This window comes from Tympanuchus pallidicinctus, unplaced genomic scaffold (assembly GCF_026119805.1).
Source record: "Tympanuchus pallidicinctus isolate F22 unplaced genomic scaffold, pur_lepc_1.0 scaffold22, whole genome shotgun sequence".
NCBI lineage: Eukaryota > Metazoa > Chordata > Aves > Galliformes > Phasianidae > Tympanuchus > Tympanuchus pallidicinctus.
Window position 1 is genome coordinate 15,532,888 of NW_026294739.1, and position 24,769 is coordinate 15,557,656.

The 24,769-nt window shown below is 42.2% G+C and overlaps 1 protein-coding gene across 1 annotated transcript in view; it reads left to right on the forward strand.

Annotated features, from left to right (window-relative positions):
- Positions 1-24,769, forward strand: part of MCF2L2 (MCF.2 cell line derived transforming sequence-like 2) — a 123,890-nt gene that overhangs the window by 6,878 nt on the left and 92,243 nt on the right. Inside the window, exons 2-3 of the mRNA XM_052685500.1 lie at positions 7,996-8,079; positions 18,238-18,352. Coding sequence (XP_052541460.1) covers positions 7,996-8,079; positions 18,238-18,352 — 199 coding nt within the window. The remainder of the gene's footprint in view (positions 1-7,995; positions 8,080-18,237; positions 18,353-24,769) is intronic.

Below are 24,769 nucleotides of genomic sequence, written 5' to 3' on the forward strand. Positions count from 1 at the left end.
TGTTTTGTAGGATCTAATGATCTGACATGCTTACCAGCAAAGATTTATCACTTGACTCCTTGGAGAGTTTTACCCTCCTCTGCTCCCAGGAGACGAGCTTCTGCAGGAAGCTGTGGGTGCTGCCCAGGAGAGGGCACTGCACTACGCTACTCCTTGGCTGTACCCAGCTCTGCCTTTCCCGGGGCTGGCATCAGAGCAGAGCTGGGTCCGGGACTGCAGCTGGGCTGTTGTGCGTTTACTGTGCTGAAGCTCTCACCCTCCCGAGGGCAAAATGTAGCTGGAATAGGAGACAGCTTGATTGTAAATCGTCTACATGTGAACATTAGTGTCAGAGTGGGAAGCAGAGTAACATTAAGCATGTGCCACAGCTGGTAAATTTATTTGCTTAGCATGCAGTTTAGGAGGGGCTGCAGAAGGAAAGCACAATGTAAAAACATGCTCTGCATCTTGCTGCTCTCCTAGTCTACCTCCATCCACCAAGTCTGCAGCTGTCATATGTGTCTGGTGCTCTTGTATGGTGGTGCTCTTCTTTGATTGGGCATTTGTCTGTAGTTACATACAGATTTCATGTGTTTTACTTTGTCTTTAAATAACAGTGCTTGTGCTCTGGCTTGTGGGTGTGCCTTTGGAGTAGTCCTCCAAGATAGCTATCCACAGCAGTACTGTTGGTTTCCGTTGGCCCTGAATGCCCTACTATTTAACGTTATTTTAATGAGAGTGCTTTCTATGCCTTAGTTTAGGCAAGCAAATTTGTTTTGTCTCTGTAGGGATGTACTTTTATTTGTCTGTGCTAAGCTTCAAATGCCTCCAAAGCGTCCAAGGATCTGAGAGCAGGGCTGCCTGGGAGGGAAGAAGCCAGCTGCACCTTGGGGAGGGTTAAAGCTTGGGTATGGTGTGTGTCAGAGGTCTCTGCTGTGGGTTGCGTTGAAGCAGTTACTAAGCAATTTGTGCAGGCTGCTCCAGGAGAGCGTCAGCTGTTTGGTGCACCGCTGGTTAGATCCAGGACCGCTTCCTCTGAAGGCTGCCTCCCACCCCACCATCCTTCGCCTCTGCCTCCTATCAACTCATTACCGCAGCAGGACTCCGGAGAAGCCAGCCTGCAACGCAAGGGAGGGCGTGTGCCTGTGAGTGGTTTGTGGCTCTGAGGGGGAGCAGCTGCTCTTTGAAGTGCTTCTATTGCTTTTTCTAATGGGCATCTGAACTGAGATGGTGGTGACAGCTTGGAGAAAACTGCTGGAAGGGTGGCTGGGTCTCTGTAGGCAGACAGGGTGGCTGTGCGCACCGTTTGCCCCGTTGCTGAGCCATGTATTCAGAGTGCTGCTGGCAGCAAAGGCTGCTGTGGCTCACTGTTTGTCTCCAATGGCAGTAACCAGGGAAATATTTTGGAGTTAACCGGTCTCCTTTCAAGAGTGAGCAAGAAAACAGTCCTTCAGCTCCTGACCTGGGTGGTCCTTTGTAATGTAATTTTGTGGGCAGTCACTAAAATGATTTTGCTGAATACAATAGTTCAGAACTGTTCAGTACAGTTACTAAGATTTTCTTAGATAACATTTCAGCTGTGAAACTGTCTGCTGGCAAACTCTGGGGAGGAAAGAATGAAGTCTGCTAGCCAGTCTGCCACATCTCTTGATTGTATTAGCATTAAGGTATTATAGTGAATGTATTTTAGCTTTACAGATCGCTACATGTGGTTTTTGTTATTCATGATGGGTTTTAACAGTGTGAAAATATGAAACTATCTGCTATTGGATTCTGTTGTTTGGAATTTGTGTTCTAGCAATCCAGTGTAACTGTGAAGCATGGATTTTTGGGAAGGTAACTTTTCTCTGGCAAAAATAAGAAGCTATCAAGAAATGTTCAGTGCTGAGAGGCTAGAGAAGGTGCTGGGTTATGCTGCTGTAAATCTAGATTCAGTCCTTGAAGGTGTTGCTGAGATTAGACTTTGGCCTTGAGTGTCTTTTAATCAGGAAAGACTGTTTTGTAAGGGCACTGAACATAACATTTCCTATGTGATATCCCCACCTTTGTGCTCCGTGACGTCAAGTATCATCTGTCTCAAAACAACTATTTTGCTGTGCAGATGATGTCGAATGGTGTTTCTTTTGTTCTTGCTGTTTATGGCTGGTACACGATTTTACAAGAACACTGCATTGAGGGTTTTCATAATAGGATGGGATATAAAGCTACCTAAACTAAACAGTGAGACTGTATGCTTTTGTAATTCTGTATAAGTTTTTGAAGTTTAACTTTTGTGGCAATCATTAATTATTTGTATACAGCAAAGAGCCAAACAAGAACAAAAAGATATTTTTTCAAGAAGTGGTTACCTGGAAAACGCAGCAAAATCAGTTTCTTCTGTCAGGAAATTCTATACCAAAATGTTTTAAAGTTGGCTCAGAAAGCTGAAATAAACCTTAGAGAGTGAATGGTAACAGCAACAGCACTGCATAGGACAGCAGCAGGGACCCTTGGGTTGGCGACAGCCTGCCCACCTGTTTGACTCAATAACTGATTTCTAAAGTACAGGTAAGCCTGACTGAGAGCTGTCAACTTCACTACTTCTGAGTCTCAGGATCTCCTCGGCTCAGGTTTTAATTCTGTGTCTGAACTTGCTGGCTGTTCTGCCATCTTAGAAAAAGATATTTAAACGTACACGTTCTTGGATTGCTGTTTTGTTAAATATTTCCTTGTTTCAGTGCGGCAGTGCAGAACCTTGCCCTAAGCATGTGCCTGCAGGATGTGCAGCCATCAGGAAGCGTGGATCTAATGCCTCTGGTCTGGAGGGAAGTTCATGTTGGGGTCCAAAATAACTTGGTTTGCTTGCATTTCCAATGTAAGGAAGGAACACGCTGGACTCCTTGTGACTTGAAAAGCACTGCAAGCAAGTCCTCAAAAAGTCCTTGCAGTTTGCTACCAGCTGATGTGATCTGAGGATAAACCAGAAATTTTCGTGTTACATAACAGCAATGTTGACCTGCACACGAGTGGGAATTCTGATTCTTCACAGTGCCTGCCTGTAATACTGCAGAAGGATAAGAGAACGGTTGGGATTTCCTTTGTGTCGCTACCTGGATTTTCAGTTCTTCAGAGTACAGCGAAATATCGGTAGCACTTGTGGCCAACTCATATCAGTAACTAATCTTACAGCTTTCTATCTGGGCTAGAAAAATAAACAGACTTTATCAAAAAGCAAACAAAGAGCACAAAAAGGAAGAGAAATAAACAGAATTTTTGAAAGATAAATTGAAATATAAAGCTTCTTTCTCTAGTGTAATAACTTGGAATTGCTTTTTGGTTTTACTTAGATGTTTTACTTAAGGACTTGCATGGGAAATTCTGGTTGGACAGAGTGTTTCAGACTACCTGAACCTTCTTCAATGGTGACAAGCAGGCTTGCCTTTCTCCTTTGTGTGTTTAATTCTTAGAATCTAACCTAGCTCTGCTGTGCACTTTGCAAACTGTGTGGGTTGTTATTGATGGCCAGAAGATATTATTTGACCTGTAGGTTAGATAGTAAACAACTAACTTCTGAGCTCTGGATTTGTGATGCCTTTTGGTAATTTTAAAGAAGAATGAGAATGCCTAACATTCAGTGTCCTTTCATGCTCTTCAAATGAAATCTTTGACCATTTGCTTAACCCTGTCTGGCTCCTGTCATCAGCAGTCTGATTTTTTTCCCCAGATCCACAGTTTTGCTTCCAATGCTGCAAGGGTCATTCTTGCCTGAACTCGTGCAGTGTAGAAGTGGGCTGATGTACTCCAGCACTTTAGCAAATACTTTATTTCTCTCCCAGCTGTCTTTGTTCCCTACTTCTCCCACAGTATAATATAAATGTGAACTATGTATTAGACTGGCATTACGAAGAGATTAACTTTGCTCTGGAAATTTGTAACCCATTAATGCAAAATTAGTGACTTCAGATGGGGGAATTGAAGCAAGCCCCTCCCTCCTTGTCAAGAGAAGACGAAGCAGTTGCAGCTTTCAGTCACTGAATAACAAAGAAGCCCCAGTGCCCTGTTATGGCTCCTTGCCTTTGGTTGTCCTTCATGGAGCAAAAGGCACTGCTGTGTCAATCTGCTTGGCACAATCCAGTCTTTCTCTCTAGCAGATCATTTTTTGAACACTCTTGGAAACCATTAGTTGCCATTAGCATATAAACTGGATTCTCTCTGCTAAGAGAGGAGGGAACAAGATTTTATTCACTGTAGCTTTAATCAGCTGCTGTTGGCATAGCTCTGAAGGCAGCAGTCTGTGTGCTGTGCTCCAGGCCTGCTGCAGGAATAGATACAGCTGTGATGAGGAATAAAATAGGCAAATGTGTGTGGAGGATAACCCAGGCATATTCCACTTCTGAGTGAGGAACTGTGAATGTAACTGAGTGCTTTTCCTCTTAAAATTTGGCAGCAATGCGAGCTGTCTTCCCTGGGGACGTGGGAGGGAGGAGTAGCAGTGCTGGGCAGATGGCTGTACTGACCACTTTTCTTTTTCTCCTTCCCACTTGGTAGAACAGCTTGGGAAACTGCACAAGGCCTATTGCTTCTGCAATGAAACTGGTCTTACATGCAAAACTTGAATAAACAAGTGCTAGGAACTGAACATAGAGCAGTTTAAGAGAACAAGGAGTACATGAACAGACTTGTTTCATTTTTTTCCTGTAGTATCACATCTTTACTTACATTTTAATTGTCCTGGCAAGTTTAATTAGTTCAAGTAGTGAAGATCTGCATTGTATGTGTGAAGATTGAACTTCAGTGACCTGTGCATGGTACTAGCATTGTATATTGCATAGTACTATTCGACCAATTAAGCATGCCAGCCTCTTCAAATAACCACACGGAAGCTAGGAAATGCTTGAATGAAGATGACCAAGATAACTGTGTCCCAGCCCCTTGGCTGGTGTGTGCTTTGATATGGACTCCAGTCGCACAGCTACACGTACCTTTGCTGGAGGAGGGGACTGCTCTGGAGTGACTAGGGGTTGCCAAACCCATGACTTGTCAGCTTTCTTAAACTTTCTCATTTACTTTTGTGCCCTGTGTAGTGAATAAAAATATGTCCAGAAGCTTTTCTGAAGCTATGAACCTGCAGCTGCTAGGCTGACATGCTGATGTCCTGCTGGTAAAGCAGCGTTTTTCAGCTGTGGTACATATCCCACAGGAAAAGAGTGTGTTGCTTTAGCTCAAGAGTCTGAACTCCAATCTTGTATGTATGTGGCTTGCAGTACACAGGCCAGGAAGCCCACAGGGCATCCTGGGATGAAGTCTAGTCAACATTAGGCAAAATGTCTTGGCTTTAAAACAAACTCAGACTTGCAGGATTGTTTTTGGTTGGATTTTAAGAATTTTTTCCAGGCTTTTTTTCTAGTCAAAGATTAAAAACTTCCTTTATCAGCCCCAGGTAATCATGGGAGACAACCCTGTCCATGGAAGGGGAGTTGAAACTAGGTGGTCTTTAAGGTCCCTTTCAACCTAAGCCATTCTGTGGTTCTATGATATGTTTCCAAGGACTGGAACTTCTACTGCAAATTCTGTGCTGTCGTGATGTTACAAAATCATCAGTATTGGACAGTATATACCTGAAGCGCTGGTCTAGATGCAAGAGGGCAGGTATTTCTTTGTGTTGTTGCTGCAGGCATTTCTTACCATGTGATGTGATTTGCCTTTGAGACCCACAAGACACCTTCCTTTATTGATTCAGACTTCATTAATCTCCTGTTAGTTTTTTCTTCTGCTGCATCTTCTTCTCCACTCATGTCAGTGAGTGAGCTATGCGGTATTACTTTGAATGTGTGATTCTCAGTCAGCAAAAGTATTTTATACCTCCTTTCTCATCATCTCATTGGCTCCTGCAGAGTTTGGGGTTTATGGAAAATCAGTCCCATGTGGCTCACTGGAGCATGTCTTGCCCAGACAGGGAATTAGAAGAGACCTGCCTGGCACTCTACAGTTCTTTTTTCCATTACTCTATTTTATCCTTACACCACAACATTCTTGTGGTAGAAAAGCATCTTTAGAAACCAGAAGTGAGCTACTTTTAAAACAAGCTGCTAAAGCAGCAATGTGAAGTAGGGTGGAGGGGTGGAATTCTGTTCTACTCAAGGCTATTTGGTATCAATGATGCCTTCATGTTGGCAAACATTACGAGCAAACCTTGCACTGACAGGCTGACTCACCCTGAAGCAGTGAGCAAGCCTGTGAGAGGCTAGAGATGGCAGCATGTTCTCTAGTTCATTTTCCCTCTCTGTTGAGCCTCCTTGTGGCAGTTTCTACCACTGCAGAAACCTTTGCTCCATTTATGTGACTGGTGTGAGCTCAGCCATGCTCACCCCGACCTGAGCACACTTGTCTACCTGCCGGGCTGCACAGTTGTTGCAATATCATTGCATCTTTCAGACACGGAAATCAGCAGTGCTTTCTTCATTGGATGCTCCAGGTTATCTCAGTTCTGAGACTTCATGTTCTGTTTACATATTTTAATTATTTTTTTTCCTACTTCCATATTTTTGGTATTAAGTCTAACCACCCATTTTCTCATGTCCACCTCCGTCTTACTGCCAACCTGTGGTTTGACAAGGACATATCTATTACTACTGAAGTGATTCAGGAATATTTCAAGTAGACTGTTTGAAGGATGCTAGGAATCTTTCTTCAGAGACACAGAGATGCTTGTCAGTACCTGTTGAAAATTGCATTCATATATCACAGGGCCCTTTTGTTATGGGGTCCTCGGAGGTAATATTTATCTGTCCCTAAACAGGGCTGTCATTTTACTCTTTTAAAGTGACTAGTGGAGAAATTGGGCTTATTGTGTACTTGGCTTCCTATTAAGTAACGTTGCATATTTTAGATAGTTTAGTTTTGCCTTTGCTTAGCTGCAAGCAAGTCCAGAATGGGATCTCTGAGGGAAACTGCAAACTGCAGCAAAACAGAAAACATAATAGATTATTGTTAATTTGTTTGCTTTGCCTGTTTCAGTTTCCTTAAAATGTGGAGTATTGTGCTGGTGACTCTTAGCTGGTATCTCTGTGCTTCCACCATACAGATAATGAACTATCTGTCTGGATCCTTCTTCCTTCCACCTGCTAGTTAAGCTGTTCACACTGAGTTCAGTTAAGAGACAAGATCTACAAAGCCAGGACTGGTTGTGCTGCATGGTGGCTAAAGGCCCAGTGGTAGTAAGTACTGTGTAATATAAACCTGGATCCTGCCAGTTAAGCTGGTAGATAATCCCCGGTAAAGAAATGTTGCTGGTTTAAACTGCAATAAAGAGCAGGAATTACCAGTTCTAGTTAGTGCCTGTTGCAGAAAGGTACCACATTAACTCACTGTGAGATTATAGTTGCTGGTCACTATATAGGTCACACAATCTACACATGCATAAATATTGTGATGGTTTTTTCCCCAGCTGCTTATCAAGATATTTTTAACTTCTCAGTGTGCACTTTAAAAGAACAGGCTTTGTTTTCATGGCAAGAAAGCCTCACAGCCCTTATTTCCTCCTTTCACTATGTATTGCTTGTAGCGGAAAAAGCATCACGAAGGAAACTGTTCTGGGTTGGCTGCTTACACAGAGTCCTTAAGAAGAAACCAGGGAATTTGGAAAGAAATGTGGTCCTGTATCTGAAGTAGACTTTAGTGTCTGAAAGACTGAAAAGCTGCTTTAATATGGGAGCCCAGATTCAGTAGATAAACATGGAACATGAATTAGAGAGGGGCAAGCTGTCACCTTGAGCAAATCTGTGACAAGTTCTGGCACATCTGGTTTATGAAGAGCTCTCAGAAATTGCTAGGCAATAGATAGAAGTAAGTAGGCTGAGGATGAGACCGTAAGTACCATAAACTTCTCCATGTTGGTCATATCACATCTGCACGAATATTCGAGCCAGGCTCTTTTCATTTGAGTATCGTCTTGGTTTGGCTGAGTTCTTGGAGGATGTAGAAGTTGTCTTTAGGGTTTCATTAACTCACTGGAGATTTCTGTTTTCACCTGTGCAGATGAAATCATGCAGCAGGAGATACGGCCGCTGGTTGCAGTGGATATAATAGAGCAGCTACACAGACAATTTGCTATCTTGTCAGGTAAGAAGTTTCTCATAATTACATTCTGGGGTTCTCTTGGAAATGTGCTGGAATCTGTCATACTGACTGTTACTATTCAGTTCTGCACAGCAGTTCTATATTGCCAGTGAAAAGGCCTGTCATAATCAGACCCTTACAGTGCATAGAACTGATAAATGCCAGCCTACTGTGCCTCTTTTTTTGAGACAAGTTAATTTTCTGTGCTTTTCACAATGGTAAGAAAATAAATAAACCTTTTTGTACAAGAATTTGCACAATGTCCAAGCATGCTGTTTGTGGGAAAAGTTTTGGTTTATCAGGGAGTTATTCATGTCCTTCCCCCTCTTCCTCATTTGCCTTTGTTTTGGAAATGATTCATTTCTATAGTGTAAGGTTCTAATCTTTTAAAGATTTGATTATTCCATAATCCTTTGTTTGCTTGAAGTTTGCAATCACACAAAGTGACGCAGTTTCTGCCCCAGAGAAATAGCTGATACTGAAATATCTGCCAAATTATTTAACACACTTTGGCTACTGCAGAAGAGAAATCCTTAACTGGGTCCTAAAATGGCTTCTTTATACTTTTTTAAATGCTGACTTCAGGGTCTCTGGCAACTCCTTTTGTCTCTGCCCGTTCTGCAAATAAGGAAACTGAGAATTTGCCTTTCTTCTTCCCCATAGACACACAGTAAATTATCATCAGTTTCCACAAAAACTGATGGTCATAAGATATTGTTGGACAGCCTGTTCCTCTCTAGTGGAGAGGAACACTGGGTACACAGTACAGAGTACACAGACACAGCTCTGCAGATGATCAGCTCAGCAGGCCCAATCCCTGCTGCATCTTGCACTGTTAAGGACACTCCAAGCTGCCGACTGAAATCCTGGCCTAATGTTACATGAACAGATTTGCAGGCAGTGGGTTGGACATCTCTGCTGTAGAGGATAGCGAGTAAGCTGGTATTGTTGTGAAGTGCACAGATCCCATGCAAGGTCACAGAAGGAGTAGGAGCTCAGGAAAAGCTGGGAGCACCTTCCGCTTTATGCTATGCTTTATGCTTCACTGCAGAAATGACTGAGTGGGAGATGAGAATTTCCTAATGTGGGGTCTGTTGTCAAATTTGAAACCAGTTATCGTAAAGAACTTCATCAGGAATGCTGTTCACATCCCTTTTATCAGTGTTAAACTGACTGTAAAGTATTCTAAATACAAGGAAGGAAGCGGGGAGATCTAATCATTCATTGTTCAGCTCCTTTTTGGGCTCAATAATGGCTTCAGCCAGATCACAACTGGGCTATTTTTCTGCTTGTCGTAAGCAAGAAAACACTTATCAAGGGGTCTCTCTAGAATGCTCTGTTTGCTTTTTCCACTCACCAAACACATAAAGCTATTCAAACCAATATTGTTTTCAAGGCCTTTGATTTAACTGAGACTCAAGTGTCTGAAAATGTTTATATTGGTGTAAACAGCATGGCATATTAGGAATTCAGTGCCTCATGTGCAATGTCTATCTGGTAAATGTACAGAGGACCACTTTTCTTAATCTCCATTAGCTTGTAACATTTAAGAACAGTAATAAAAACTGTGCCTGGCATGGAATGAGCAACTGGTGGAAAGTGCCTCACTTGAGGAAGAAAAACCCATTTCTAGTTCCAGCTAGTAACATTCAACATGCCACAGAAATGCAAGGGGTAAATATGTATTAAAGAAAGAAAAAAGCCTTATGGACATATCATCTCAGCAGTGCCTGTATTCTCATCTGCTGTTATAGCAAATCCAACTCTTCCCATTGATCTGCTTCTTTTATTCTTAGAAGTGGTTAGAAAGAGGTTTAAATAAAACTGTTTAATCCTAAGGTACTTCAACACTCTTGAAGATAATTTTTCAGGGATGGCAGGGGCTGAGAGGAATCAGCATGCAAATATGTGTAACAGAGACCAAAAGCCTCTCACATTCCACCTACGTAAATAATCCTATTTGTAGATTTCTTAGGTTAACCTAAATTCTTATCTGTGCAGTCCAGAAATAATACCCTGATAAGAAACAGGGCAGCACAGTTAAGACTGAAGTCTTTTTAGAAATTAAGAAGTTTACAGCTATATTTGGAAACCCAGGTGCCCCTGCTGAAGTCTCTGAAATGCCTGCGGCAGCCCTTTGCAGGACATAACCTGCTCAGAAGTTTCTTTTGCCCAGTATCGTATGGCTGCTGACCACTGGTGGGCTGGGAAAAATGTAAGAACAGAAATACTCCTTTTTGTCCCTTTGCTGCAAACTGAGATTTAGCCAAAGCCAGAAATAGACATACTTCTAAAAACACATTTCTCTAAGGGTTACCTGTTTTTTCCAGCAGCAAAATGAGATTCTGGTGTTTTGATTTGTTTGTCTGTTTTTCATTGAATGAAAACAAATCTGGCTGCTCTCCTGTCTCACTTACTAAATTAATTCACACATAATTACCTCATATTCTTTTATTTTTTTTTCTGTTGTGTAACTGTTCTTTTTCCTCACAGCACGCTGCTTTTCATTGGGCACGAGCAACCACAAATATTTTGGTGCTTCAGTGCTTTCTTACATGGAGAGCAAAAATCTCCTGATATGTTGCTTATTTCCTGGTCTTCCATGCTGTCACATTGCAGCTCAGTAGCCATTCTGTGATAAAACTCTCTGCTCTTTACTCTCATCACAGTAGGCAGCAAGGCACTCCCTAATTGCCTGTGGACTGTTTTGGGCTGCTGGATCATGAACTTTACTGAATAGTTTTATAAAAGTGGTCTATTATGTTTTATAATACGTGGGGATATTTCTCTGACTTAGGCTGCAGCCACCAGAGAGCATCTGATACCTCTGCCAGGCACATGCAAAGCTCAGTGATGTTAGCAATGCCAGTCCAGTCTGTGCCACTGCACAGCCTCTGGCACTGTTGAGCTCTCCTGTCCAGTCCTGTAGCCCTCAGATCCATCTGTCCAGTGATAATGAGAATCACTAGCTGACTTTTACAGAGTTTTTTTCTAGCTAATGTTTTTGGTTAATATCAGCTTTTTCTTAACAGCTGGCAGATGAGGTCAGGGTTAATGAAATCATGATATTCGTGTGCAGAAAAGCAGAGAAGAGAGTAGAACGATTTAAAACAAAGGCTCTTTTTTTCCTCTGGACATGATTCCTTAGAAGTACTTTCCTCAACTACTGCTGTGTAAAAACTTCTCAGAAGAGGATCTGGCTGTCTTATTGTCAAGCAGTTGATGGGAGCTATGCAGCTAGCTAATAAATCTGATGTTTGATTATGTCACTGTCTAGTTACAATGAATGGCTTGGACACTGAGAGCATTCTGCGTGTCCTGGTCCTTTAGCTACCAGACTGACATCTTGGTTCGTACTGTTCTGTCCTTGCCAAGAAAAGGGAAACACTCCCAGTGTTCTTTGCAGGACTGCCATGGTCATGGAAGAGGCTGTAGTGCAATGTGAAAAGGTCCTTGATCACGTAGCTCTACTTCGGTCACCTCTTCCATCTGCTGAGCTAGCCTTGCTGAGCTTCTGAGATGTAGTGAGAGTGCTGGCTCTTGTGGTTAAATTCCGATTTTGAAACCGCTGCTGCCTCTTTACTTACCCTGAAAACCGATCTCTCAATTATGGGATTACAGCTGTGACAACACAGGAGTGCTTTGCACACCTAAACAGCAATGTTTGTGTTACTGTAGCTGTTAAGGGTACGATACCACAGGGCCGGGTAGTACTAAGAAGTCATTCTTTTCCTGACCTAAACCAGTTTTTACTGAAGAATGGAGACCTCTGGTAAAATACTCTTCCTGTCCTGCTGATGGACTAATAACCCACTCTACTAACCTGCTCTTATGAACTAATATCAAACTCCTTTTTATCTGCAGCTTCACAGTCTGTTCTTATCTCTAATCACTCTAAGAGCCTAATCTGCCAGTTGCAGCAATAATGGATCATGTTGATAAAACACAAATTTATTAGACAGGCCATCATGAAATGTGTTAGCAGATATTCATTTGCTTTCTGTTCTGCTAAATCAGTGCACTCCAGCTGATTGGTAACTGACTCTAAAGCCAGTTTATTTCCAAAGCCTGGAGGGCATTTGGCCATCTGCTTCCTGCTCAAACTGAGCTTTTTGGAAAACCTGGCCTGACCCTGCTGAAAGGACCATTTGGAGCTTGTCTGAAAATCTAAACCCAGGAAGTATGGTTCAACTTCAGTGAGAAATTCAGCATTCACAACCCTTAATGGACGCTGAGAAACAAAACAAAAGCTATTCCAGAGCACGGAAAAAGCAAGCCTGACCTAGGCAGAGAAAATTCAGCCAAGACATGACTGAACCCTTCATCTATCTGACCACAAGATGAATTGTACTCAGCTCTGCTATGACTAAGGGAACTTTCTGCATGTGGGCAAACAAAAGTAGTTTGGCTGCACATCAGCAAAGTTTGAGAGAAAACTGCAATATTAACTGATGAGTTGGTGTCTGTGGCTGGCTGGGGAGGTGTGCACTGTAGCCAGACTTTTGAAACTCTTCCTGCTGATAGCCTGTATTATTATTATTTTTTTCCATTTTGTTTTATTTTCCCAAGGGATTCAGAATACTTGGTAATACATGTTTAGAAATCATGAGTCTAGCTGTTACTATTACAAAAAGAGCTTCTTGATGTGGAATGGGACTTGAATGTATCCCATAAGCATCTAAACCCTTCCTTTGCTTGGTGCCTGGTTGGAAATCATAGGTGAAACAGAAATGGGGGGTGCTTGACTTTGTAGGACCCCAGCTGTGTCTGGGAACTTAGCCTGTAATTATAACTGCTTGTTGCTATTACATCTGTCATCCCAACATGCAACTCCAGCTGTGTGAGCTCTCAGAATGCAGCACTCACACCTCATTTGTCAATCACACCCTTCATACTGCTAAGAAAAAATTAAACTTTGCTGCCACATCCTATTATCCCTCATGCATATTCTTGCTCTAAAATGCTTCAGCTATTTTATTGCTGCAGCTGAATTCTGGCCTCACGTTCATTGTAATAGCTAACCAGGATGCACTGACACTTAGGTGTCACTGTGTCCTGTGATTTACAAATTTGTCTTAAGAACTTGAAAAATATCTAATAGGAGCAACTGGGACTCTGTGCTGTGTACCTGGGCCCTGGACCCCATGCCTTGCAGTCCCTTTATTCAGTTTATATGCCATCCCTCCTACGTTTTTCCCTTCCACATTTGCTGTGTACTTCTGTCCTGTCACCCAGGTTCTTCCTGTCCCTTTGCCCTTAAGCCACAAGGGAAGAGGAAAAACACGGAGCAAGATGGGAAACAAAATAAGGAAAGTGCTCAGGAAGAGGAGAGAAGGAGAGAATCCTGTGAGGCAGGATTCTGGCTACCTGCAGAGGTAGAGAGCAAAAAGAAGCTGAACCTCTTGAGGGAAATTGATGAATTGATGAGTGGCAGCATGTATTGTGCTCAGGGATAGGTGAGTCTTTACTGACAAGCCTGGGACCAGCTCTGACAGCAGCCTGGATGTGACTGAGCAGCAGTGATGGGCAGCTGCCAGTGGGGGCCTGGTGTCCTCAGGGCGGGATCAGGAGTGAGCCTGGCGTGAGTTCAGCCCGAGGATGGCCCTGAACCTCCTCTCACCGCCCTCCTGCCAGCTGAACCTCCAGCTCTGGTTGCTGCTGTGTGCAAAGGCGCCCTTCACTGTCACCAGCTCCTCTGTCCTTGGCCTGCAGCCAGCGTCTGGGGCTGCCAGGTGCTGGAGGAGGCTGAGTGCTCCAGGAGAGCTACAGGGTGGCATCTAATGGTGCCCGGAGCTGCTGCAGGTAGGCAAGACAGAGGCCTGTGCATTGCCTGAAGTCAGCTGCCAGGCCCAGCTGTGCTGCTATCTCTTTGTTCAGTGTATCTTTATTTCTCCTCTGACTGTACCAAACTCAAGCTATTATAGCCTGCTCCTCCCATGCAGCATGTGAGCTCAGCTCATGCCTCACGTTGCTTTGGCTTTTTGTCAATCTCCAATGCTCCTGGCAGTCCTTGGCCCCCTTACTTTGTTGCACAGACACTGCTGAATGGTATGGACGTGCCCTGGCTAGCCATAGTGTAATTCTGCTCAGCTTTATGCTGCCTTCATGTTTCATTCTGCTCAGTGCTTCTTTTCAGTCTTCCTCCTTCTGCCTTTAATTTCTACTTCAAATGCCTTTTTCTTGTTTTGAGAGGAATTTCTCTTTTGCCCTTCAGTGGACCTGTTGGAGCTCATTCTATCCTTGGCTGCCTTAGTAATGAATTGTAAAATTTTCTGGTCAGCAATTAGGGTTTTTTTCCTCTCTAGTGATGTGTAGAAGCATGGGTTTTAGACATGATCCTGGCAAAAACAATGATTCTATACAGAGCCTTTCGACCAAATTCCATGTGCTCAATCCTAATGGCTGTGGAACTCAGTGAAGACTGTCCCTGCTGGTTTTTAATTTGTGTCCCCTGCCAAAGCGTTGAAGAGCCAGCAGCAGTATTTCAAGAATGGGAAGAAATCTCTTGACAACTGCCCAGAACAAGGAGTAATGATGGCTCAGGGAAAAAGAAGGGGCTGCATCTTGCCAGTTCTGCAGAAATTTGCATACTGCAGCAATCTTGGTTTGATGTCAGGGGAAAAAAAAGGCATGGAACTCTTCTCATTGAAAAGGGAGCATTTTAGATACCCTTGATGTATCAGTAGCTTCTACTTCATCTGTATAACTGGATATGGATTGTTTTCCCTACAAATGCTCCAGATTTAGATGTGAGAGGGACCTGTTCTTAATATTCGCATTATGACTTGTCCCCCAGCACTTTGGGCATTCCTGCTTTTTCTCTATGATAATGTTTAAGAATTTTCCATTACAAATCCTCCTCAAATTTCACTCTCATTTGGTAGTATGGTAGTGTAACAGGAACTGAGATCTTCCTATCTTTATTTGAAATACAGCTATATTAAAGAACTTTTTGAGCATTCTTCTGTCTTAGTTGTAGCAGTAGGCGATAGCTTAACTTCAGAGTGTGAGATGGGGGCCCAAGAACTCTTAAGGTTGTGCTGCAGATGGCTTATTATAGGAGAAGACCTTGTGACAAAAATATATGCCCACATATTTAGTATGCCTCATCACCCTCTCTTATCTAATTCAGCAAAAAGAGGCTAGAGGAACTCAGAAGTGAACGTGGGTGTAAAAGAACAAGAAGAACAAGAAGATAAAAGGGACATAAAGGACATTTGAATCATAGAATCTTTTGAGTTGGAAGGAACCTTTAAAGGCCATATAGTTCAGCTCCTCTGCAATGAACAGGGACACGTACAGCTCCATCAGGTACTCAGAGCCCCATCCAGCCTGACCTCGAGTGTCTCCAGGGACAGAGAGAGCATCACCACCTCTGTGGGCAGTGTCATAAGTGCCAGGAGAAACTTGTAGTTTATACAAATTGTGAGTGTGACTGCAGGTAAACAAAACTATTGGGTGCTTGAAGGAGATGATCTAGGGGAACCTTTACTTTGTACTCCAGATGCAAGTATTTCTGCTTTAGCCTTCATATTTCAGGTTATTACATTTCCCACATTTTAAGAGAATATTTACGTTTCTGAAATACACGAGTAGCAAAACACGGTGCCCAGGAACCAGGTGCTGAATATCATGGAGTGCACCGAACTCTGCACGAAGAGTCAGAGCAGCCAAGCGTCCTGCTTAGTATTTCTGGTGGTTACAGTTCGTGCCCAGGAGGTGTCAGTAAGTATCTGTAACAAACCTGGCTGGAGGTCCTGATCTCTTGGCTGCTGCAAACGGTCTGACTTATGGGAAACTCTTGACTAATTTTTCCCTGACAGTGTATTCTGCATCAACACTGACTGCAGATCATGCAGCATGTGTGCCTTGAGGCCGATGAGTCAGGCTTCAGCACTTACCCCAATCCAGATCAATGTGGAGACTGTGGCTCTGTACAGAATTTGAAATTGGTCCAATGCAGTGTGAATGGTAATGTTTTTTTCCCAGTGTTTTGGCTGAATGCCACTTGAACTGCTGTAGGCCTGTTTTCTCCCTAGCAGCGTGAGTTTGTTGGGTTATTTAACATAACTGAATCATTTTTACTTGTAACTAAAAGTCATATTTGACTTTCAGAGAGAAAAATGGTGTCAAAAAGCATTGTTCTGACAAGGTAACACTTCACAAGAAGTCAAGGAAGAAAAGAGTTTCCTTGTTCAGAATTTTAAGGAGATTTTCTCGGACTGAATGAGAAAAGCTGTTTTAATAATAAAGGAAAAAGCTGGTTGGCTGTCCAACAGTGGCAGAATTGAGCTAGTTCTATTAAATGAACAGCAGCAGGATCCATGACTAATATAAAGCTGTGGAGCACTGCGGAGGATCCACTTTCTTTTTTCCAGGTTCTGTAGGAAAAAAGTATGGATTAATGAGTTAAAGGTAAAGGCTTGTTGTAGGCAGTGTAGTGGGGGAGGATGGAGAGTGTTCATACCAGCTGTTTAATAAAACAGAGTTTTCCACCTATTTTATCCAAATGTTATGTTCCTCAGCATCCCAGCTCTCCATGGGTGGATGACAAAGAGTCCAGCTGAGTGGGAGGGTTGGGCAGAGGCAGGATCAGGACTAGTAAGGAGCTCTGCGTGGAAAGAGCTGGGAATCAGTGGAGCGTATCTTTGCAGTGGCCACCAGACAGGAGCAGGAAGAGCTGGTTTGTGGCATCAGCTGTGGTTAACAAAAGGGAAAAGCAATGGTCTGTGGAAGCAGACTTGGGGGATTTGGAGGATACTTTAAAGCAGTGAGGGTTTGTATTTTTTCCATGAGGTTCTGCTTCCTCCTTATGCTCCTTATGGGATAATGTACTGAATAACTTCCTTAAGAAAGAGCACTTATTTTTGTGTCAGTTTCACAGCTTGTCCTTCGCTAAAGGGAAACCCAAAGCATGGCCTTCCTTTGGGCAAAACTACTGTGAGTGATAAATGACTAGGAAAGCTCTGTGCTGCAGGTCTGCGCGCATTGTTGAGTTTGTAGGAAAGGCTTTGGCCTGCTGAAAAACAGGAGGGCTTATTCAGAGATTGCAGCAAGTGGAGAAAGACTCAGTGAAAAGCAATATTGTATCCTTAATGCCCTGTCTGAGCAGCATAAGACACTTGTTTGAAATATATGTATATATATATTGATTGATTTGTACTCCATTATGTGCTACTCCCTTATTTGCCTATGCTATGCTTTGAGTCCAGGCTGGTGAGAAAAGTCCTGTTAACTCTGCTGTGGCACAAGTGATGCCCAGGTTTGACATCAGAATCAAATTAGGACTGGTCCTGTGAGTAAACAGGATTTATGCTGTGTACTACAGCATCTCCTATTGCTGAGCATTGGGTCAGGAGAACTGCCCTGTTACAAAGCATTCAACTCCATGGTTACTTAGGTCTCATGATGTTTAAATAAAGATGTTTGGATCAGGAAGTCTTTCAGGTAGGAGCTCTTCTTGACTTTGCTGCCTATGACTTTCATGTTATATGTAATGAAGATGAATGTAAAGAAACAAGGAAGGAAAGTAGTCCTCATTAAATATTCTCAGTACTTTGAGCATGTTCTTAACAAAGAACAAACTAAGACTAGACTGATTTTCAGCCTGTGTCACGAGTTATACAAATGTATTCAGTGTTTGTTTGCTCTCTCGCTTTGTTTCCTTCATATGTAGAAGGTGTCAAAAATGTTGTACAAATATATAGGGAAATGTTGTAATGTTATCACAAGAAATTACTTGGAAATAGAAAACAAAATAATAGAAGAAAATAATTAATCAAATTATGCAGAACATTCATGGAAAAACTGGATTTGAGGTTAGAATCTCATGTGGAGTAGAATGGCGTAATAAAGCTATGGTGAGTTGTAGTACCAAATAGGAAGGCCATAGAATTATGGAACGGTTTGAGTTGGAGGAGACCTTAAAGATGAAGTGGTTCCAACCCTGCTGCCATGGGCAGGGGCACCTTCCATCAGATCAGGTGCTCAAAACCTCATCTGGCCTGGCCTTGAACACTTCCAGATGATTGTTAGAGCTCCTTTATCTTGTGTATAGAGGATCTGGATGTTTTTTAGTGAGTGATGTGCCAATGTTTACTGACCAGTTTGTCACATGATATAAAATTGCTCTCTAATCTGTTTACAATCTTTCTTTCACAGGAGGAAGAGGGAAGGATGGAGCACCAATTATTACCTTCCCAGAGTTTGCAGGATTCAGTGAAATACCCGATGAGGATTTTCTGAATGTGGTCACGTACCTAACCAGCATTCCCAGGTAAGACTAAGCATAAATGCCTGTTTATTTCCAAGAGAGCTTTGCTTCTTCAATGGCTCACTACTCTTAGTGGTGCTACCAGTATGTGCCAGCAATTCTGCATCCATCCAGCCAGGATGATACAAATGATTGCATGCAAGAAGCCCTGGGAACCACTTACATCATTTGCATGGGAAAGAAATCTGCACACAAAACAGGTTTTCTGTTCAGGGCTTTAACTGGGTGAGAGGATGCAAAGATCTGAAAGGTAGCCTTAAAAGTAGCAGATCGAAATTGGGGCTATTTGTGATTATACTTGGGGATACAAAATTTAACAAGTGAAGGGTTGCATCTGGAAAGAGTTAAGCTTACATAGGGCCTGTTACTGTTTGTTCTGTCTGTATCTGTGTGAGAAGAGAGGAGAGTCTTTGTTCAAGCAACAGGCACTGTAGAAAGGCATATAATATTAATCTATCTCATGTCTCTGTCCTTCAAAGAAGAGATTTCTTGACATTGCCCGAGGAATATACCAAGCTCTGACTGGGCAGGCTAACTTCGTTTGAACAATTGTTAATACCAAATGTTGGTGAAAATGCATCTGATGAGAATCTGTCTCCCTCCGCCCCAGGAAATGGAAGTGCAAAGGTTTTTGTTTTTGTTTTCTTTGTATAAACATACAGTTTGTTTCATGACAGCCTACAAGCCAGGGCTTGGAATTGCATAGGATATATAGGCAGATGAGCAAAGTTAACAGCACAGGCACCATGCTCTAAGTTTACCAAGTGTCATACAGGGAGGGCTGCAGAAGATGGGAAATGTTGTTGGGAATGAGAATCTGTGACCTTGTGGTTGGCTGGCTTAGGGACATGTCAAACAAGCTGAGGGCTGTGTGTGGGTTGTGTTCTCGGGAGCAGACATGTTGAAAGCCTTATCATAGTGAAAGAATGAAAAATAGCAGAGATACTGCTCTCATGGAACAACTACCAGCGAGTCACTGAAGGAAGGTGGGAATGAGAGGTGGGTGCCTTGTTGACAGGGTTCTGGCAGCACCTTGTGCTTTCTGGTGCTTTGTTTATTGGGAATCTGCTCTACTAGGATGTTTTCTTTGCTGTTTGCCTGCAGCTGTGCAAGTGATTAAAACAAACTCACTTCTACTACCCTGAGGAAACAGGCTAAGGCATGGCTGCTGAATTACTTTTTGTTTATTCAAAAAGAGAGTTTAATATTTTTGCAGTCCCCTGATCCTGTCTCTGGACCATGGCTGTTTGTGCTAGTTAGAAGCACAGCAGGGATTTATTATTTCCTGTGGTCTCATATATAAAGGTGCTTAGAGGATGATGAGGGGAAAACGTGCTTCCTTCAAGTTTAGGTAAGAAGTTTTCCAGCTCCACCTACATGTGTTTCTCCTATGGAGTTGCCAAAGCAAGCTGAGAGAAACCACACACTGTGAGTTTAACAGCTTCATTGTTTCACTGAACTCTGTAGGTCCTTTGTTCTATCAGGAGAAACTCCTTTATTTCTTTACTAGCTTTATAATTGGATCACCATCTTCAGGGATTAATAAAGCAGCAATAGTAGCTAGTTTGCTGATTCTTTGTATTTGATATGCTACAGCGATTCCCAGTAGCATCATATTTTGGAGAAGTGACACATTACATTGTCAGCCTGATGGACAGAAATACTTCATGCTTCCTCAGCCACATCACCTGGTGAACACCAAAGCAATGAACAGTGAATGAATTCTTAAGACTTAATAGGTCATGAGAACTGCAAGACACCATTTTTAGATGGTAATGTATGCACAGGTAGTATCTTACACTACAGACAAGCTCACCAGAATTTGTGTTGAGTAAGTGAGTATCAGTTTGATTTGAATTACCTGCTCAGAGTCAGCGACAGGCTGGAATGTGAACCTACCTTTTCTGCGTAACAGCGCATTGATCTCCCTCTTAGGTTCAATCAGAGATCACACAGTCAGGATCACACCAGTTATCCAAGGGGTTTTCTGGTTTTTGTTGTAGTGCATTTAGAAAGATTGACTGTACATTTCTTTATTTTCTATTTGAAACTTGTCATCTTTTGTGTAGAATTGAGGGATGAAGGTATTAATTTAGAAGAGGAAGAACCTGAGTGGCAAGCTTTGGTTGGGTGACTTATGGCATAGTTCTGAGAACTCAAATCTTCGTGTGCATAAATAGTGAACCTGTTTGGGTGCAGCACAGCTTTGTTAATCTGCAGTTGGTTGATACATGCGCAGAGAGTGAGTCCTTCCTTCATCTTAGCAGGCTGCAAAGGGACTACATTTGTTACTTTATTCAGTGCTACTGTATGATGTGTACTGTGACAGCTTTCTGGTACATGTGATCTTGCTGCTAGTACTTCACATTTTGTTTTATTTTTCAGGAGGATGTTTAAGTATCAAATAACAGGATAAAGGTTAGAGAATAGTGTCAAACTCTAGAAGAGTTACAGAGGGTATGGTCATAAATCAGGTAGGATGAAGTATCATTTGAAGAGCAGTTCCCCTAGTTTAGGGTAGAAGGTAGTTCCATGTTCATAGCTCCATAAGCCAGAGAAATTAGTGTAGTTTTTCAGACAGCTCTAGAGAGAATATTTGTCTTTTGTAGTGTCTGCATCTCTGTATCCTGCAGAATAAGATTTATTGTTCAGGTAAGGTCTGTGGTCATAAATGACATCATTCAGTGAGTTAGTAACTTCCTAAGTTCCTCTGGAATGGCTGGTTTTCAAAGCCCATAATGGCAAAACATTAAAAAGATAAGGGTGGATAACAAGTGTTGTTATTTGGATGCACAGGCATTACCTTGTCTTTGAAGCTGCTGAGTAAATTTGCTTTTTCAGCTGTGGCATAATGCAGTATTTTGAGGTGTGCTGTAAGCAAACATAGCATTTCTAGGCTTTAAAATATGAACTGCTTTCAGGGATGGCAGATCAGCCCCGTGAGACTTTTGTAATCTTATTAATTTTCCTTCTACTTCAAAACCTGGTCATGAGAGTGCCCCGCAGAAGGGGCATAAACATTGGATGGTATGGCATATGCAAATACATGTCTCTATATGTGGATGCTTACAGTAGATACATGTAGGAGGCCCTTTTTTGCTCACTTTACAGCCAGAACTCCGTTCTCTTCCAAATAAAGCAGACTGCTTTGATAAACAGATGCTCTCCTCTCATTCCCAAAGAGGTCAGGAAATTCGGCATCTTCGGGCCTTCTCAAATCGGTGTACAAGGGCTAACCTGGATTCAGAGCTGGGGATGGAGCAGCTTACTGAATTACAAACATTTCATTCGGGGAAAGGGACCTTACTTGCCAGCCGTGTGTTACAGTACTGTCACTGAGAAATCATTGACAGTGTCTGTGTTTTTAGGCAAACTGCCTTTTTCTGGATATGTGTGTGAATGGGGTCTCAGCTGGACATCAGCTTGCACTGACGCTGCCATTTTGGCAAGGTTCAGTCCCTCAGCCACTTGCTTGTGTGCATCCCTTAGTATTCAGACCTTGGCATGGCCTTTCTTTTTGGTGTGCTGCCTGAAACAAGATCACTTGCTGACACTCTGTTTCCCTGGCTAAACTTAGGTCTTAAATCAGCCCTGTCTAGTCAAAAAAACAGAAACAAAAAAACAAAAAAAAGCACTGCAGAAGGCTGAGGTCCAGCTGTGTACCAGCTTCACAAGCCCATTTTCAGTTTTTTTTGTGTTCAGAGGTACATCTCTTGTCAGGACCTTCTTCATGTTGCATCAGCCACCTGTAGCCATTGAGATTTACAACATACAGTCTGCCAGAATGATCCTGGGTGATGTAGACAACCCCTCACATGTCATCTGTGATCTGCTCTCCTTTAGATCGTGTGATCTTTGTAGCATGCACACAAGTTATAGTTCTGCTTTCCTTTGATATTTCCTTGTATTTAAACCCAAGAATAAATCCAGTATATCAGTACCTACTTCACCTTCTATTTCCTCAGCCTGTCTCTTTAACTGACCTGCAGTGCTGTGTGATTTGCAGTGGCAACTGGTGAGCAGTGCTTCTATTCCCATATGTTCATTATTCCCCAGCCCTCCCCTATGACTGTTCTTGCCAAGCCTCATTTCATGAGAAAATTCCTTTTCTGCTCCTCTTGTATTTTCTTGTCTGTATCTATATTTCATAAGCTCTTATCTATGAAATTAATTTTTGTTATTGTAACTGATGCCTGGATGCTTTTGTGCTGTTACAAATCCCTGTGGCAGAAGAACATTCAAGAAAATGAACTGCTAGATCATGGGAAGGTACTTGAGAAAAGACAAACGTGTCTCTTCTAAGTGATTTATTCTCTACGTGTTTGAGGGACTGTTAAAAATGAAACCTAAGAGTTAGTTCAGAGACACAGAGGCAAGTTTCACTTGGCGCAAATACTTCTGTGTTTGTTTAAATCACAGTTATTGCCTTTGGCAGATGCTGTCTTGTCAGTCACTTCCTTTGCAGTTTGCTTACCAAGGTGTGATTGTAAGGGTCTGATTCTGAATTCTTCTAGGCCTGCAACCCTCTGTGTGCAAACATTCCTTTTAGAAAGCCCTTAGCCAGTCTCTCAAACCAGGCAGATGGGCAAAACAGGGCAATTTCTATGTGCAGGCAGCTTGTGTGAATTGGTGCTTATGGACAGAGTTACTCGTGGCTTAGCTATGAATTTTATAAACAGCTTTTTCTAGTATTTATTAATATGCTTTAGCTGGATAATATTTTTCTTTAGACCAACATCAGCATTTTGTTATCTTCAGCTAAATATGCTTATTCTGTTGGTCATTTTGCTGTAAATCACTGACTTTAATGGAATTGCCTCAGATTTGAGCCTGGCTCATACATCCAATTATTGTCTGAGAGATATTCAGCAGTTGCAAATTGATTCTGTGTGTCTGAGCAGTGAAGACTTAATTAGGTGCTGATTACAGTAATACATTCTCTTTTACTTTAAAGTAGAGGTCATATTTTGGTGATCCATTGATTCATTTGAAATTGTCCTATTAATTTCTGTTCTTCTCACCCTGACACGATCCTCAAAGATTGGCACGGCTATCAAAAATATAAAAGGCTAGTAAAGGGTGGAGTTCATCCCATCCCACTTTGGTTCTGCCTGAGGCTTTTGATTTTCAACTTCTTAAAGAATTTGCTGATTTTTTGAGTTACAACCAAAATTCCTGAAACATTATCTGTGAGACAGCAACATCGGCGGTCGAGGCAGAGGGAAAACACCGGAGCTTCCACAAGTCTCCAGTGGGAGATGGGAAGCCTGTCCTGAGGTGCTGCCTGGCGGCCTGGGGGCTGAGGGTGATTTGCCTGGGCCTTCCGTACCCTCCAGATGTCCAAAGCAATTTTTGTTAAAGAATAATGCAATTTTTAAGTAGCATTGGATATTCCCAGGCTGTAACAATTCCCAGCTCACACCCTTTCTGTAACAATCTGCAATACACAAAATTTCTTTGGTGCCACCTTCTGAATCTTTTTTTTTTCTTTTTTTTTGTCTAAGAATCTAAAGCAAGCACATATATATCACACTGTACTTTTATTTTTTTTAACTTTAGAACTCCAATTTGTCTACTGAAGAATATTTGTATATATAAAAAGGAATAAGCTGCTGAATTATCATCTCTGCTTTAGAAGCACTTCTGCAGCTACATTTTCTGTTCTCTGTGTAAAGAGCTGCATATTGCACTGCTTGAGAGGAAAGGTCATCTATTGTCTTTGAATTTTATAGTTCCCAAAGGAATTCTGTAAAAAATATATCAGTGTGCACTTCAGCAAATGTTTGTAGTGCTGTTAAGAACCACTGGGAGCACTTGCGTGGCATCCCAGACTTGCACAGAACTTTTGCTTCTTGGCTGCTGATTTTGATCCTGCAGATCTGCAGCAGAAGCTCCGTTGATATTGTTGATGCTCCTTGGTGGATTATTGACATGAGTTTGCTCAAAATAACCCAATAAAATGGTGTTCCTGGTATGTAGCTTGTATGTATGATGGAAAAGGGATAAAGGAAACACTTTATATAACTGATCTTGACCTTAATCCATAATTACATATTTAATTGTAGTGTCTTCTGATTATGGCAACACTTACACTCTTTGCCTGCCTCTTTCTTGTATAGAGATGATTGTTATAAGGAAGTTCCTGGACATTTTGCTTAGTGTTTTTGTAGACTCCCAGGATTTCTCTCCAACTCTGAGGACAACTGGAAAGCAGAGAATAGCACCCCTGAGTCCAGCACACCAGAGAGGGATTTCTGAGGGAGGGGGAGGGGGATATTTTTGAGGTTTACACACATGGGATGGAGCATGAAATCAGTCCCTCACAGAGCCTCCTTGAAAAGTCCTGAGAAGGAGCAGTAGCTTATTTTAGCTGACACATTGAAGTGATACTTGCAACCCTAGAACCAGTCTGCAGGACGG